This window comes from Corvus cornix, chromosome 10 (genome assembly GCF_000738735.6).
Source record: "Corvus cornix cornix isolate S_Up_H32 chromosome 10, ASM73873v5, whole genome shotgun sequence".
NCBI lineage: Eukaryota > Metazoa > Chordata > Aves > Passeriformes > Corvidae > Corvus > Corvus cornix.
This window is the reverse complement of record NC_046340.1, coordinates 19,639,407-19,654,610: the sequence shown is the minus strand read 5'-3', so window position 1 is coordinate 19,654,610 and position 15,204 is coordinate 19,639,407. Positions and strand designations below refer to the sequence as shown.

Here is a 15,204-nt window from a genome sequence, read left to right as displayed (position 1 = left end):
ATGGCTACTGATAATCCTCATTTCCATTTTCCCACTGAGAAACCACCGAGATAAACCAGCATTAAGAAACACTTGAGTGAAAACAAAGCATTAACAAATTTGGCAACAAGCCATTTGCTGTACTTTTATTTTTATCCTTTTTTTTGGAAGCAGGTAGGATTCTATAGGTGGAAACACAACCTTCTCTCATTGCTAATGCTGTTGTCACTTTATTATCAGTATTTAGCAGATAACCCCAGAGTAGTGTCATAATAAAACCCCAACTACTCGGGTTTGGTTTTTTTTCACCGTTAAAACATTTCCACACTACTATCACTTCCATCTTACCTCAAGCACTGGGCCAGCTCCAAGAATAATCTGTTCTACTCCGCTGGCAAATCCCTTCTGGCTGAGGGCGGTGAGGTGATGAATCAGAAAGTTGGTGCTCTGTGTCTTTCCCGAGCCGCTCTCTCCTGAAATCACGATGCACTGGTTCTTCTTCCTCTGGAGCATAGCATGGTAAGCCACGTCTGCCACAGCGTAAATGTGGGGCTCCAGCTTCCCCAGCTGATGGTTATCGTACATCTTGACATACTTGGGGTTATAAATAGGTAGGAACTTGAAGGGATTAATAACAATGAGGATGCTGCCCACGTAGGTGTAGATTTTTTCCTGCTTGAAGCGGTTTCTGAGATTTTCCAGGAGCGTTTTCTCGTTCAGGTCTGGCAAACCGCACAAGTCATCGTAGTCCTTCTGCGGGGGCTGGGGGAGGAAGCCCCGCTCCACCATCCTGCGCCGCTCCTCCGTCACCCGCAGCCAGGACTGGAGGCTCCCGTAGTGGATGGAGCCATCCAGGTTCTTCTCCCGCAGCAGGAAGCGATAATCCTCGCCGCTGATGCGGTTCTCCAGCGCCATGCGCGGCCACAGCATCATGCGCTGCACCGGGCAGTCCGTGGGGTTGAGGATCCATTCCTCCCCTCCAAACTCCTTCACTTCGGCCAACACGTAACATTTTGTTTTCTCGAGCTGGAGTTTGTTGATGAGCGAATCGATCACCTCGGCGGCCGTGGACGTTTTCCTGGCGGTGATGGGGCAGTAGATTGTCCCCTCTGCGATGCTCCCGGGGTAGATGTGCAGCGTGTACTCGCTATCCTCAAAGCGTCGTCTGCCTCCAACATCATTCACACTCATATTGGATCCTTTCCCATCAGTCCCTGCACTGCATAGTCAGGACCGTGCTGTATCTTGTCAGGTCATCATGTTAGCAAGGCTGAAAGAAACCAAAATAAAACCAGGTTAGGTGTTATCCTCCAAATACCCCAAAGCTGTAGCAGATAATACTGTGCACACAACACAGGCTCCCCCTCCTCATATGTAACTCCCACAGCACCTCGAGCTTTTGCTAATTTTGCCCTCAATCTGAGGTATCAGAAAGACCCTCAAATTTTCAGTGAAAATTTTGTGAGCAATACGCCAGACAATCTCCCGAATCAATCTCATGGGTGCGTGGTATTCAGCACCCACAAATTTTAGCTGCTTAAACAAAATGACCATCACCTTTCCCTGCACACCTGGCTCTTGCCCCAGATACATTTTTCTATGGTCCTGTGCCGGTGAAGAGTAGATAAACTCCTTTCCTTCCTGTCCAGGAGATTTTGAACCCATGAAGATTTAATCAGCAGCACTTTTGCCCCTACCAAGTCACTCTTTTTCAGAGATGTCCATATCTCACACTGGGTATGAGTTATTGCAAGCAACTCCCTCATACATCGCACTTTTTATTTCTCTTGTACTGCTTAAAACCAAACAAACGCAAATCTTTGGCACTGGAACATCAAATGCAGCTGATTTCTCGAACTTCACCACTACAAGAAGATAACACACCACCAGCAGCCCCAAATTAAAGCAAACGCAGAGTTAAAGGGCACCGGTTCTCTGCCAGTTCTAACAAACTCCAAACTGCCCTGGAAGATGTCAGGAGTTACTCCAATACAAAGACAAAAGGGAACTAGGGAGAAAAGCAGGACCCTCAGAACCAGGACCTGGGCTATCAGGTGGCAGTGACACTTTATACAGATTAAAGTCTACAGGATGCACACCCTAAGGTGGTGTGTAATGTTGAGCTCTCTGCTGAGCACTGCCCCACTGGAGCAAGACCTCACAACTATGACAGGTCCCTCACAGCATCAACAAAATGCTCAAGAAGGGTCAAAAAACCTGAAGTCAAAACCCACAACAGGTTTAGGGAACTTCAGATATTTGATGCTGGAAAGAGTATTCAGCACTGGTCACCCTGTCCTTGCAGTCTCCCCCACGTTCCCAGATCCAGAACCTTCAGTCCAAGTACAGCCACCCTCATTTTCCACATCCACTCCAAGGCTGGGATTTGGAGAATTGTTTCATTTCTGAGGCCCTCAAATGAACAGCACTATTTTACGCTGTATTGTTTCTCGCTCCAATATTTCATTAAGGATATTATCCCCAGCCACGCGCACTTCAAAGCACAGAAATTAATATGTCCCAGTGAAATACATCTGGCAGGGATTCACGGCGTATTGCTTGGTAGCAGGACATACATTATACACCAGGAAGTGTTCCAGCTGCTTTCCTATGCCTTTACTACAGGCACAGATGCAACACGGATGATGTCAGGGGAGTGCTGGGTTGGGCTTGCTTTGTGTAGCTCTGCAACTCCAGCATCAGCTTTTCATCAAGAAATGGGGAACAAATCCCCCACCATGCTTAAGCTCAATAATTCCTCACCCAGATTTTACTTCAAAGCTCAGGCCAAGAGGGCTGGCTATTTTTATTGATGTTATCAGAGCGTATTCAAGATTGCTGACTCACATGAGAAGTGCAAACACAACTTTAAGTTGGTTACCTTGAGCAAACTGACCTTGCCTCCTCCCTCCTGCACACTCAGTAAGTAGGCTATAAAGCATCAGGCCACTCCACCCCACCCACCCAAACATCTCTAGAGATGTTCATTCTGCATGGAATTGGTGTAACAACAAACATCTGTGCCTTCTGTATCCAAACAACTTGAATCCAGCAGGATCGCGAGCCAAGTGTGAACCCCATGGAGATGCTAAAAGCCTCAGCAGCTCTGGGGATGCAGAAGAGCCAAGTCCCCCCCACAAAACCATTCAAAGACCAGAAGCTTCCAAGATCAGAAAGCAAAGGGATGTTAATTCGAGCCTTGTAAATCCCAGGGGTGCCACGGGGTCTACTGGTAACAACCCCAAACATGGCTCAGAGTGTTACTGGAGGTCAAAGCAACGCTAATGAAGTTAATTGGTTGTGGTCTCCCACGCTCATGAGCCTGGTCCTACTCGGCACCCAACACGCCTCGTGCATGCAGCCGGCTTTTCCGAAGCACTTTGGAGAAAATAATGCAATGAAATATCTATCCTGAGGTAATTAGCATATGCCAGGGAGAAAGGCTCTCCTAACAACAACCATTCCAGCAGGCTGTTCTTTTAGCTATTACATGACTTGAAAAATTAGTAATATTTTTGCGTTTAGACATAAAAAATTAAACAGGAACATGAAAAGAATGACACGAAGTTTGTATTTTGATACCCATTAATATTTGCTCTGTGCACTGTTTTAATTAAAGGCCTTTCGAGTCTCTGCATGCTTACATTTACAGGTGAACATGCAAAAATGATGCTACACTTCAGTCATTTATACATTTTGCCTACTGCAAACTCCTGGGAACACTCTGGCCAAAAATCCATGGACTCTGCATGCCTATGAAAGGAAACATTTATGGCCTTTTAAGTCAATATAAAATCATGGAATAGTGTGAGTTGGAAGAGGTTTTAGAGCTCATCTCATTCCACCCCCTGCCATGGGCAGGGACACCTTTCACTAGCCCAGGCTGCTCCAAGCCCTGTCCAACCTGGCCTTGGACACTGCCAGGGATCCAGGGGCAGCCACAGCTGCTCTGGGCACCTGTGCCAGGGCCTGCCCACCCTCACAGCCAGGAATTTCTTCCCAATATCTCATCCATCCCTGCCCTCTGGCAGTGGGAAGCCATTCCCTGTATCCTGTCCCTCCATGCCTTGTCCCCAGTCCCTCTCCAGCTCTCCTGGAGCCCCTTCAGGCCCTGCAAGGGGCTCTGAGCCCTCCCTGGAGCCTTCTCCTCTCCAGGTGAGCACCCCCAGCTCTCCCAGCCTGGCTCCAGAGCAGAGGGGCTCCAGCCCTCTGACCATATACTTTCAGCCTAATATTTTCTATATCCTTTTCCATTTTCTATGCTTTAATGAAGATTCTTCTCAAATTAACCCTGAATTCTGATTTTGCTCAATTTTACAACACTAACATAGTTTTATTTCCAACATAAAAAAAGCACAACCTCCAAACACGGTCATAAATTAATTCTATTACTTGGGTTCTCCGATATAACAAAATAAATTACTATTTCCAAGGGGAAGGCTCAGAGGTCCTGATAACACCGACAATAATCATCTGATTATTGGCAGGTTGACAGAGAAAGACTAAAACTTTGATTGCCAATTAGGCTTTGTACAGACACTAAACACGTAAATACTGGTTGATTTTTACATTCTGTGTGATCGTTTGCTATTTGACCACAGTTTAATACCCATTCAGAAAGATCAGCCTCAGTGTGTTCATTTTCAGGGACAGCGTTAGCAACACGTGGCAAAAATCCAAAACAAACTGTCCACTGGAAGCATCCGAAGCCGGCATAAATAATCTGTGACAGCTAAAGCCTGAAATCATGGGCAGAGTTTGCCAAATACCGAATGATTTGGAAAAAACACGGATCAGTGTCAGTGTTGAGGCTGCTAAAGGGGCAATTCTGGAAGCAAAGTTCACTGGGTTTATTATAACATCCCCTAAGCTGGCAAGGGACTACAGAAACAGGGAAACTTTCTCCCCATTCCCAGTCCTCAGAGTTCAGTTCTCAGGACAGCCTGGATTTATCCATCCACCAGCACATCCCAACACATACTGTGCAGGGCAGTAATTCCTGGTATAGATAAACTTATAAAATCTGATAAAGTAGCTGCCAATCTAAAAACACTTCACTGCTTAATCTGAATCTATGGGCACAAGAGCTCTCCGGATGTTTCTCCTGCAGCAGCCAACAGCCTCGTGCTGCTGGTACCCAAAGTAGCACCTTGGTGACATCAAAACTGACACCAGACTGACACATCTGTGACAGCTACACACAGGAGGAATACCCAGGTGCAAGCTCAACATCTTGGTTATCACTGCACCGTTTCACACGTCAGTTCCTTTCAGAACCTGCATAATGCTTAACCCTCTCCTTTTATCATCTTCCTTTTCCATGCTCACCGTGTTTTTCTCTTCCCACTGCTTGCTGATGGGAGAGAAACATTATTATTGTCACTTAATCACCTACGTGGGCCCGTCTCCAAGAACCTTGCGTGCAAGTGCAGGAGGTGGTGGTACCCAAAACACAGATTTATGCACCCAGGTATTGGTGTGGGGAAGGTGTGAGGTGCAAAATTTCTCTAAAATTATTTTCATCCAAAAGAATGAAAGTTCTATCACAGGAAAAGTGAGATTTGGAAGTGTTACAGAGATCTTGGAATGGTTTGTTTTGGAAGAGACCTGTAAAGGTCATCTAGTCAAACCCTCCTGCAATGAGCAGGGATGTCTTCAACTCGATTTATAATCACAACTCAAATTTACTTCTTAAGGCATGATAAGCTTGGATGGGGGAAACAAATACCCATTAGCACTCCAGGATTGTCCATATACAGAAGAAAGGTCTTTTGGCTGAATTTCAGAGCAGTTTATTTGGACTGAGGCACCTAAGTAAGATGCCAAAGCAGTGAGACAACTTAAATTAGAACAGAAAATGAAAGCAGAAGTGGAGACACATTCCCAGAGGCTCTGCAGCAACACAGGACCCTGCTGGACCCGGCACTGAGCCAAAACCAAGCCCCGCAGGCACCAACAGCGAGGACATGCAGGCAACGGCAGCAACATCCCAACCACACATCTGACTGCTTCAGGGGCTTCTTTCCTCTCCCCTTAAAAATTCTCCGTTTGGTCCCAATTGCTTTGAAAGAAAGAAATTCTTCTTCTTCGCTAAACCTGCTTTGTCTTGCTCAGAGTTCAAGGCAAATGTGGGTGAACCTAAAAATTTGGTGTCCTTTCACTTCCTGCAAACCCAAGTGATTTTGAGTTAAACATTCTTGATGTCCCCAGTCCAAGTCAGATTCGTAAACTGGGGTTTGGCTGTTATTATCAAGAGCCATAATAAAAGGAGTGTCAACCCTTGGTCAGTGTCACCCATCCTACCTCAAGCAAAAGGGAATACTTCTGGAAGTAAAGATGCCTGTACAGCCAGAGATGCCTAGTCAGCCTCTGAGGGGGATTCCCAGAACATAAAAGAAGCAGTGACACAGCTCACCCTATGTAAATCATTCCCAAAGACCTACAGTTGCCCACACTGGAACTAAAATAGGTTGCAAGTGTTCTCTAAGTTGTTCCTGAGCTCAACAGCTTCTTCCATGGCCTGAAAAATTTGAGACAAGTCATGTCGGGCTGGTTTTCCCCTGTGTCTTTCCGTTTTATTCAGCATTTCAAGCAACTCTGTCACCTCCTTGTCTGTTCACTTCTACAGTGGAGGATGACTCTCGAGCTTCGCTTTGGCACCTGGGAGCTCCTTGGTGGGCACTGGAGGTGTTTCTCCCTCTCTTTCAGAGATGGGCTTGGTTGCCCCATTCTTTAATCAGACACTGGTATTATGAAGTTCATGGATACATAAAGCACCTCAGTGGACGATAATCCTTTCCAGAGCCTGGTATCACCTTGTCTTGAGGTTTTGGTATTTCCCTATGGTGTGACAACCACTCAGTGGTTCCTCTTCTTCTAAAAACTGGGAGGTGGGTGAGGATGTTGCTATCCATCACATTCCTGGTGACGCATCTCCTGTGGAAATCTCTCAGCTTCTACCAGACCTTTTAGCTGAGACAAAATGAAAACGGAAATAAAAAAAAACCAAGCACAACTTAAAAAAAATTACAAGAAAAGCTGTTGTGAAATGAGTTACTCCTAAAATGTTACAAACGTTTCTGATGAAGGAGGAACTGAATTAGGACGTGAATAACAACACGATCACTTATGCTTTCCCTTGAGGTCAAAGCACTTTCTGTGCAGGCAATGAATCAGCATCCAAGGAATTAATCTGGGCTATGCATGCCTGCATGACTCCTGCCTCACCGGCTGGAGATGCTACCAAAGGCACAGACAGGTGCCAAAGAAATGAAAATTAAATAAAGGAACTACAAGAAGGCTTGATGAGGTCTCAACTGAGGCAGCTGCATAGGAGAAATGACTTTGCTTCAATCACAGCATCTCAGTGTGATGCTGGGAAACCCAAAAAAAGGGTGCAAAGAAATCCTGCCCCGGATCGTTCCTCCTCCTTGAGCTTCGGATTTGAGCCACTGAATCTTGACTTCTGGAAGCACTTCTGTTCCCCCAAAGCATGCCCCTACACAGAGAATGGGATCCTCCAGCTGCTCCCTTGGCTTTCACCGCCAGAAACCAATCAAATAGTAATATAAACCGTAAAATTTAAAGAAACAAAAGGAATTGCTGGTTCCTCTTTCTGACTGCAATGGTGGCACCTGTTTAACTTCATGTGCTGCTCCCACATTCCCTATATGACTAATGAGAACTGTCAGTGAATGGTAGGGATTAACAAAAAGGCAGAAACTAAGGAAGAGTCTGGTGTATCCCAAGTGTTTTGAGTCCTCCAGGGGAACAAATCCTTGCTACATGTTGTTTTGCTGCTTCTAATGGCTAATGAAGTAGTCAGTGGCCAGAGGTGGGATAACCCTGTTCCAAACACCAAGACAAATCTGTCATTTATAAAACTGATAGGATTACATTTATAGCCCCTTCAGGTTTTCCTGGATTAACTCCAGGCTCCAGCATCATCATCAGACAGAGCATCCCTCACCAACACAGCAATTCTGTTCACATGAACAGCCGAAATATCAGATTTTCCGACCTGACTGGTTGGATTTGCTCCTCACGGGTGGACACAGAGCAGTTCAGCCTCTGGAAATAAATCTGGAGTTGATATCCCAAAACCACAGATCACTGTCAAATCCCACACTGATGCAGGCGCAGAGCAGAGCCAGCGAGCACGGAGACAGCTGCAGAAACTGTACATGGACTCAGGATCTCCCTTTTAGCTCTACAAGCATGTGCCCAGCTATTTATATTTTAGTTTGCAGCTAAAAATTCACATATAGAGCCTGAAAACCAGCAGCACTTACAATCAAAACATTTTTGAAAGCCGTTAAAAATGAAGGATATGAAGTGTAAGAGCAGAGCGACACTGCCAAGGACTAAAGGAATTCACACCAAGGAGCGTCTTCCAGCCCCAAAATAGCTGCAGAAAATACCTTTTGAGAGCTCAGGAATTACACCAGCGTTGAGGACAAGGTGCTTCTATCCTAGAGGAGCTCAAGAGCTTCAGAGAACAAAACCTGGGGAAATCAAGGGATCCCTCTCCTCCTAACACAGCGCTGCAGGTGCTGGGAGCAGCCTGAGGACTGTCGTGCTGAAAAGGAAGCTCGCTGAAGGATGTGGAGGCACTCCAGGACCACTTCCAGCTCCAACAAGCACCACACTTGAAATAACAGCTGAGCAAAAGGCAGAAGCGTTTCCAGAAGCACCAAGGATTGCACAAACACATTGTGCTGGCACCTAAATGCCACCAAATCGCAGCGATAGGAAGTTTCCAAAGATAACAGCAATAAAGGGCAGCTCGTTAAACAAAAAAAAAATTTATATGTTATCACCAAGAAATTATTTCTCACCTGTATGATGAAATGGCAGAGTATTTTGAATATTGCCCTATAAATATATATTCATCTATACCAACTCCATATATCAATATACTGATAAATATCAAAATATAGGTCCATGCCAAAGGATTTTGTTGGGTTAAAGAATCATGTCCTCCCATAGATCCTCAGCATAGATCCTTCCTCAACATTCTCTGTCCTTGGAAAACTCAGCCCACTTCCAGCACAAGCCAAGACAAACACTGACACCTCTCAGCCTTGCTTACTGTCGAGCCCACGGACACAGGAAAATAAACATTAAATCACAATGGAAGTGACAATACCTGTGCTGTATTTCCCTAAAAATAGAAAATTAGGGACAATTTACATAACTGAATGTCACTACATTATTTCTGAATACTGGGTCAAATAATAATTAATAATTTCAGATGTTTTTCCTGTAGTCTTAGGAGCCTTGAAGTTACTATGAAGAAGATAATTCAGCTTAGGAGCAAAGTCAAATTTAAGTGCAATGGCGTCAGGAGAAGATGTAATAATGTGGTTACTGATGTTCTCCCTTTCCTCATTTTAAGGAGGATTATGGACCATGACGGATAGCGAGGAAGGGATGGTTTTAAAGCCTTCTCACAGAAAACTCATTTTGGCAAACAGTCCATTTCAAAGAAAATTTTCCAGTGTTCCCTGCACAATTTTATTGCATTTCACAAGAATTATTACCTGTGACCCACCAACACAAACCCATGACCTTTCTCTTCTGCCAAGATGATTCCAACTTACCTCCTGATAGGACATTCACTACTCAAGATCAAAATGAACAATAAAAATTAACTCTGGCTGGGCAGCAGCCAAATCCCAATTTTTCCCATTTTAGGTAGAACACACCTGCTAACGAACAAGAGTTTAGAAGGCTGATTCTCCAGTATTTCAGCTCCATCTCCTACTTCTTAAGCAAGATTACAATCCAGCTTTTCTCAAGCATCTGAATAGGAATAAAGTTATTTTGGGGAGTCCCTAATCTCACAGTGCCATGTGCCCCTGCAGCTGCTGGTTTCTCCTGCTGCAAGTCTGATTTTCTAAACAAAATAACCGAAGCTTCCCCTCCAGCCCATCCTCATTCTTTTAAACCCTCCTGAAACGAAGGCAACCTTCAACTAACTTCACCCTTCGGCTGCCTCTCGTCCTTGCACCTCCTTCCCGTTTTCCATGGGCGATGAAATCATTTCCCCACAGAGAATCATCTTCTCTGCACTCAATGGAGGTCAGCCCTCAGCAGCAAGAGCTGCAGCCTCGTCAGGAAATCAAGAGACTGCTCCTGACTGGATTTAGTTTCATGTTAAGTAAGAGGTGAGGCCATTTGTTATCTGTCTCCTCTCCACGTTCAGTGTCTCAAACAGCTTAGTGATATTTAATAACCTACAGATTTTAGCAGAATAATATAAGTAACTTATAAATAATTGATCTATTTTAGGGATTTGATCTCTGTAGCCAGACCATACAGGTACCTTCCACTCCTTTAAACCAAGCAGCTCAAAATACTCCAAAATTAGTGTTTCTTTTCAATGCAGAACTACTGAAAATCCTGTAGCACCAACATGAAAGCACCCTTCTGCCCCCTGGTCCATGCAGGAGCAGGATTCAATAGAATCAATCCAGAGACTGATTTAAGGCTGGTAGCAACCTATAGATTCTCTGCACAGCCCATACAGCACAAGGAATAGATCTTAGAGCACTCAGAATTGTGCTGCGGAAGATCAAAGGGAAAAGAATATTAAAACTGTACTGCCAGATCTTGCCTAGTTACCTTACAAAGGAAAAAAAAAACCAAAAAAACCCCAAAACCAAAACAAACACCAAACAGGATTAGTCATAGTTTAAACAAGACTTTCAGCAATGAGTTCACAGAAAAAAAATAGTATTTTTCCTCTAAAGGCCATATTTATAAAAAATATTCAGCCCACAGATCATGATAATTTACAAGCAACAGGAGGAATAGGATGTTAGATTTAAATCAACCACAAACCAATATATTCTATCTGAAAATTAAACTGTCAGGCAAATGCCACAACACAAGAGCGGCTTTTAAACTTGAGGAAGAGTGTTCTGAAAGCATCAGGACATGAAACCAAAAAACAAAAGCCTTCTCACAATGCCAGAAGTACTGAAAAATCCCTTGAATTAGAGCTGACAGCTCCACTAAAAATAGTTCTTGGCAGCTACCTGAAACACAGGCTTTCTAGTTCTTTGAAAACATTGGTATCAGACAGAGAAGCAAAAAAACAAACCAAAAAAAGCAGGAGCTAATGAAGTATTTAATTGAAATATTTCCCTTGTCCCCAGTCCCTCCCCTGGAGCCCCTTTAGGCCCTGCAAGGGGCTCTGAGCTCTCCCTGGAGCCTTCTCCTCTCCAGCTGAGCACCCCCAGCTCTCCCAGCCTGGCTCCAGAGCAGAGGGGCTCCAGCCCTGGAGCAGCTCCGGGGCCTCCTCTGGGCTCTCTCCAGCAGCTCCAGGTCCTTCTGATGCTGGAGGCAGCTCTGCAGGTGGGGTCTCACCTGAGCAGAACTTGAGGCCCTGGACAAGCAAAATTCAGTTCCTCCTTAAGGTCCTCGGGTTATTGCTTTTCCTGATGGATCAGATACACTGACTGGAGGCTGCAGAAATTCAGAGATGTTTGATGATCGGCATCAGGGAATCAATACATCCATTAGGAATGTAATCATTCACCTTTTTAAAATTAAATAAGCAGTAAATAATCGAGGATCTACAGCAGATGCTCTGACCCAGCATTTTACTGTAATAAACATGTATTTTATGGTGCCTCTGGGTTATTTAAAGCTGTTTATGGGGGTTCCCACACCTTGTGCTAATTGTACATCACTGATAGGATTAGGAGGAAAGCATCCCTGATTTCCAAACCTGGGAAGCAGGTACATCCCTACAGCCACCCAACACAAATAAGGACAGACAGAACCTACAAATAAGGACTAAGATGACACTGAGGAACAAAGACATATGGAGACTTTGCATTTCATTTGAATCTTCCCAGTTTGGGGCAAAAGCTGGAACAACATCACAGCTCGGATCAGGATTTCATTCTGCACTTGGGTAAGAGCTTCTACCTCTCCCAGCCAAGCTACAGCTCAACACAAACTTGGGGAGCAGAGAAATGTGTCTGTGGAGAAAATAAAATTCAAAAGCACATTCTGGAAAATAAAATTATTTTATAAATCACCGCATTTATCCAATAAGGCAGCAATTAAGTCGATTGAGATAACAGTCTGTATCTCATTATATTCTCCAGAAAAAAAACCAACCCATCTCATCTGGAAGCTGAAGATCTGGCTTCTTGGGAGATCAAGCAGCAAAAATCGAAATATTCACCGGACTGGCAGTGGAATGATTTCAGTGCTTCAGTGAGCACAAGTTAAACCTGAACATATTCAAACTAGCACAGTGGATTTGCTTTTTCTCATGTGTCCTTTGTCTTTAGGACTACTTTTCCATCCAGAGTATGATGTGGGGGCTGAGATTTTCAATTTTTTTCCATTGGCAGGCATGATATTTCATTAGGATAGAGCACTGCTATGAAAAAGAAATTCTGACCTGATCCATCCTCAAAAAGGGAAGATTAAAACAAAGGGAAAACAAACAGCCCCAGAGCATAGAGCACGGAGAGAGGTCAGGCATCCTCAGACGGCTGAAGAAATTAGATGACAGATTGCAGCAGCCCAGTATTAAACAGCTCCAAGATAAGTCCCCATCCCAAGCTGAACCATCTCGGGGAGAAAGAGAAGCTCCTCTAAGCCAGGTCTGCCAGGGTGCTTCCCCAACATCTGTTCCTGCATTTTCCGCCGGCCGCTCCCAAAGCGGCTCCGGTGATGGATTTGCCCTAATTGCAGGCGGTGGATAATCGCCCTTATCCCGAAACGGGGTGCCCAGTGCAATGTGGAAACATCTCCCTTCCGACTCCTGTGCTCATTTCCTACAAAACCTGCTCTAAATCTAAAGCCTCCCGTGGGATACCTTGGCTTTGAACATGTCTGAGGTGATTCTATAATTATTGAAGGAATATAAGCTGTGGCTGCTGGGTTATTCCCAGAGAAAGTCATCGGGCCCTCTCACCTTTTACTTTTCACCATGAGCCAACCCGTCCATCCCAATTTTTCCCTTCCATGTTCAAGCGAAAGCAGAGGCACCTCCTTCCCACAAAACACACAGAGAGGTCCCTATCTTAGTGCAGAAAACCATTGATTACACCTGACAGGAGGTGAGATCCCTCTAAAAACTGCAGTACACTTGGGTTTTAAGCCTCTTCCTTAATAAAAAATATTAAGTATATTTTAGATACTTTTTGTGCCATCAGTACAGAAAAAGACAATTCTGCATTGAGCAAACTCACAGTGAAGAATTGGTTATAAACATAATCCTTAAGTTTCTTGAAGCTCTTTAAAAATTATTATGAGCAATTAGCTTCCACAAGCTTGAAACAATTCCTAAACCCGGCATCGCCACCCTTGGGAAGGGACAGGACACAGCCAAGGTCAGCTGTGCGTTATCTGGAGAAACTGAAACGCGATGCTGATCCTGGTGGAACAGGCTCAGGTGACACTACTGGCTTCATTTCCACCTTTTATTTACATGAAGGACAATTGAGATGGGAATGACAGGCCCTCCAGATCTTCAGATCTCGGTGGTTTTCCACAAGCACATCTTCACTTGGAAAATATATGGATTTCTCCAATATGTTTAGGAGAATCCAACATCGATCATAAAAGAGAACCCATGCTTTTCTGCCACACTAAAATACGATGTTATATCACAAACCTCTCCCTAAAGTTCACAAGCACCTTCCAAAATCCCGCCTAAAAATATTACACAATTTACTTTTCTCAAGCTATTAAATCTTTAATTCATATTCACCACATTGCAAATACTCCAGGTGAAATATTTCTAGTCCTGTGCATGTGTCTTATCTTTTTCATACTCAAAGGATTTATTTCAAAACATTCATCTCCCCAGCTACCAACACACCTCCAAGTTCCCCGGGAATTGTTTCATGTAGAGCAGAAGTTTGGGGAGGGGGACAGTAAATCCTTTTAACCAAACGCTTTCAGATTACGACAAATTATTCAACTGGCACAGGGCCAGCACAACTCTCCACAGCAGAAAAAGAGGTCAGGCAAATCCAATAACGAGTATTTAAAAAGACAAGTCAACAAAATTAGTTCAATTTTCTCACTGGAGGCAAAGTAAGGTCATTATGGAACAGGGACAGGTGGGGAATGAAAAGGAGATTCAGCAATAAAATAATTAAAAAACCCCAGAATATTCAACCTATTGGGTTTTGGAATTGCTTCCACTCCATTTCACCAGCAGAATTAGAAACATTAGGACAGCAGCGCTGCCACAACAGGCAGGTGCCCGGGGCCATGACATCCAACAATCCATCCCCTCTCCCTTCGCCCCGCAGCCATCGCGGTGTCCGGAGCAGATGCCACCTCTCAGCTCTCATCAGCCACGGGAAGACACAGCGTGGGTCCGACGTGCCCAGAGCTCCTGGGATTAGCTGCCAGCATGAGCACGGTGGGAAGAATGTGCAGGTGTGTCACCCCTGTAAACTTCAAAATACACTAAGGAAAAATTCCAAGTGCCCTAAAAAGGGATTTATGACACAGGGATCTCAGCAGAAGGGTTTGGAGGACTTGTCTTGGTTTGGATGAATGCCAGGTTATTGCTCGTTGTTCAGACAGGACCAAAACAGACCTGATTTCTTTACCATCCCTGATATTTTCACAGTGTCTGTATTCGTTTGGGGGTTTTTTGAGACATAAAATGATAGGAAAAGTTCCTTCTGTTCACAACAGGCCCATCCTCATGTACCTCCCTATAAAATTCTGTCCCCAGTACACCAAGTCCACCTATATTGTGAGCACAATTCAGACCAGAAACCTGAGATTTAACTGACTTTTCAGGACAGAAAACTTGTTTTCTACCCTGTCTTTCATCCTCAGTCAAAAGTCCCTTCCTGCAGAAAACCAGCCTAGGATTGTTATCCTTGTCTATACCCTGGCTGCAGGCAGAAAGCAATCCAAATCTTCCCAGAGATTTAAAGGCATAAATGTGTTTGTGCTGTCAGTGCTTTGGGGTCTGACAGACACAGAGGAATCTAATCATTCTTCTCCTGCTTGTCCTTGCTGACTTTACACCTGAGCCTCAGGGATTTTCCACTTTCCTTGAGCCTTCCCAATGAAGTCTGTGGTAAAACTCACGAGCAATTTGACTTAAACAGACATCCTTAACCCTGACCTTTAAAGGATGATCAGGTTTGAAGGGTAATTTTTTAATGGGTGAGGGCTTTTGGTTGTTGCCCGTATTAAAACATGTTTCTCTGAAATAGAAGTTTG

At 44.4% G+C, this 15,204-nt stretch overlaps 1 protein-coding gene across 13 annotated transcripts in view; it reads right to left on the bottom strand.

Moving 5' to 3' along the window:
- Positions 1-15,204, bottom strand: part of MYO9A (myosin IXA) — a 175,677-nt gene that overhangs the window by 142,965 nt on the left and 17,508 nt on the right. For all 13 annotated transcript variants that reach the window (XM_039557913.1, XM_039557912.1, XM_039557920.1 and 10 more), the window contains one exon: positions 328-1,249. In XM_039557913.1, the coding sequence (XP_039413847.1) occupies positions 328-1,170 (843 nt within the window). In that variant the 5' untranslated portion in view covers positions 1,171-1,249. The remainder of the gene's footprint in view (positions 1-327; positions 1,250-15,204) is intronic.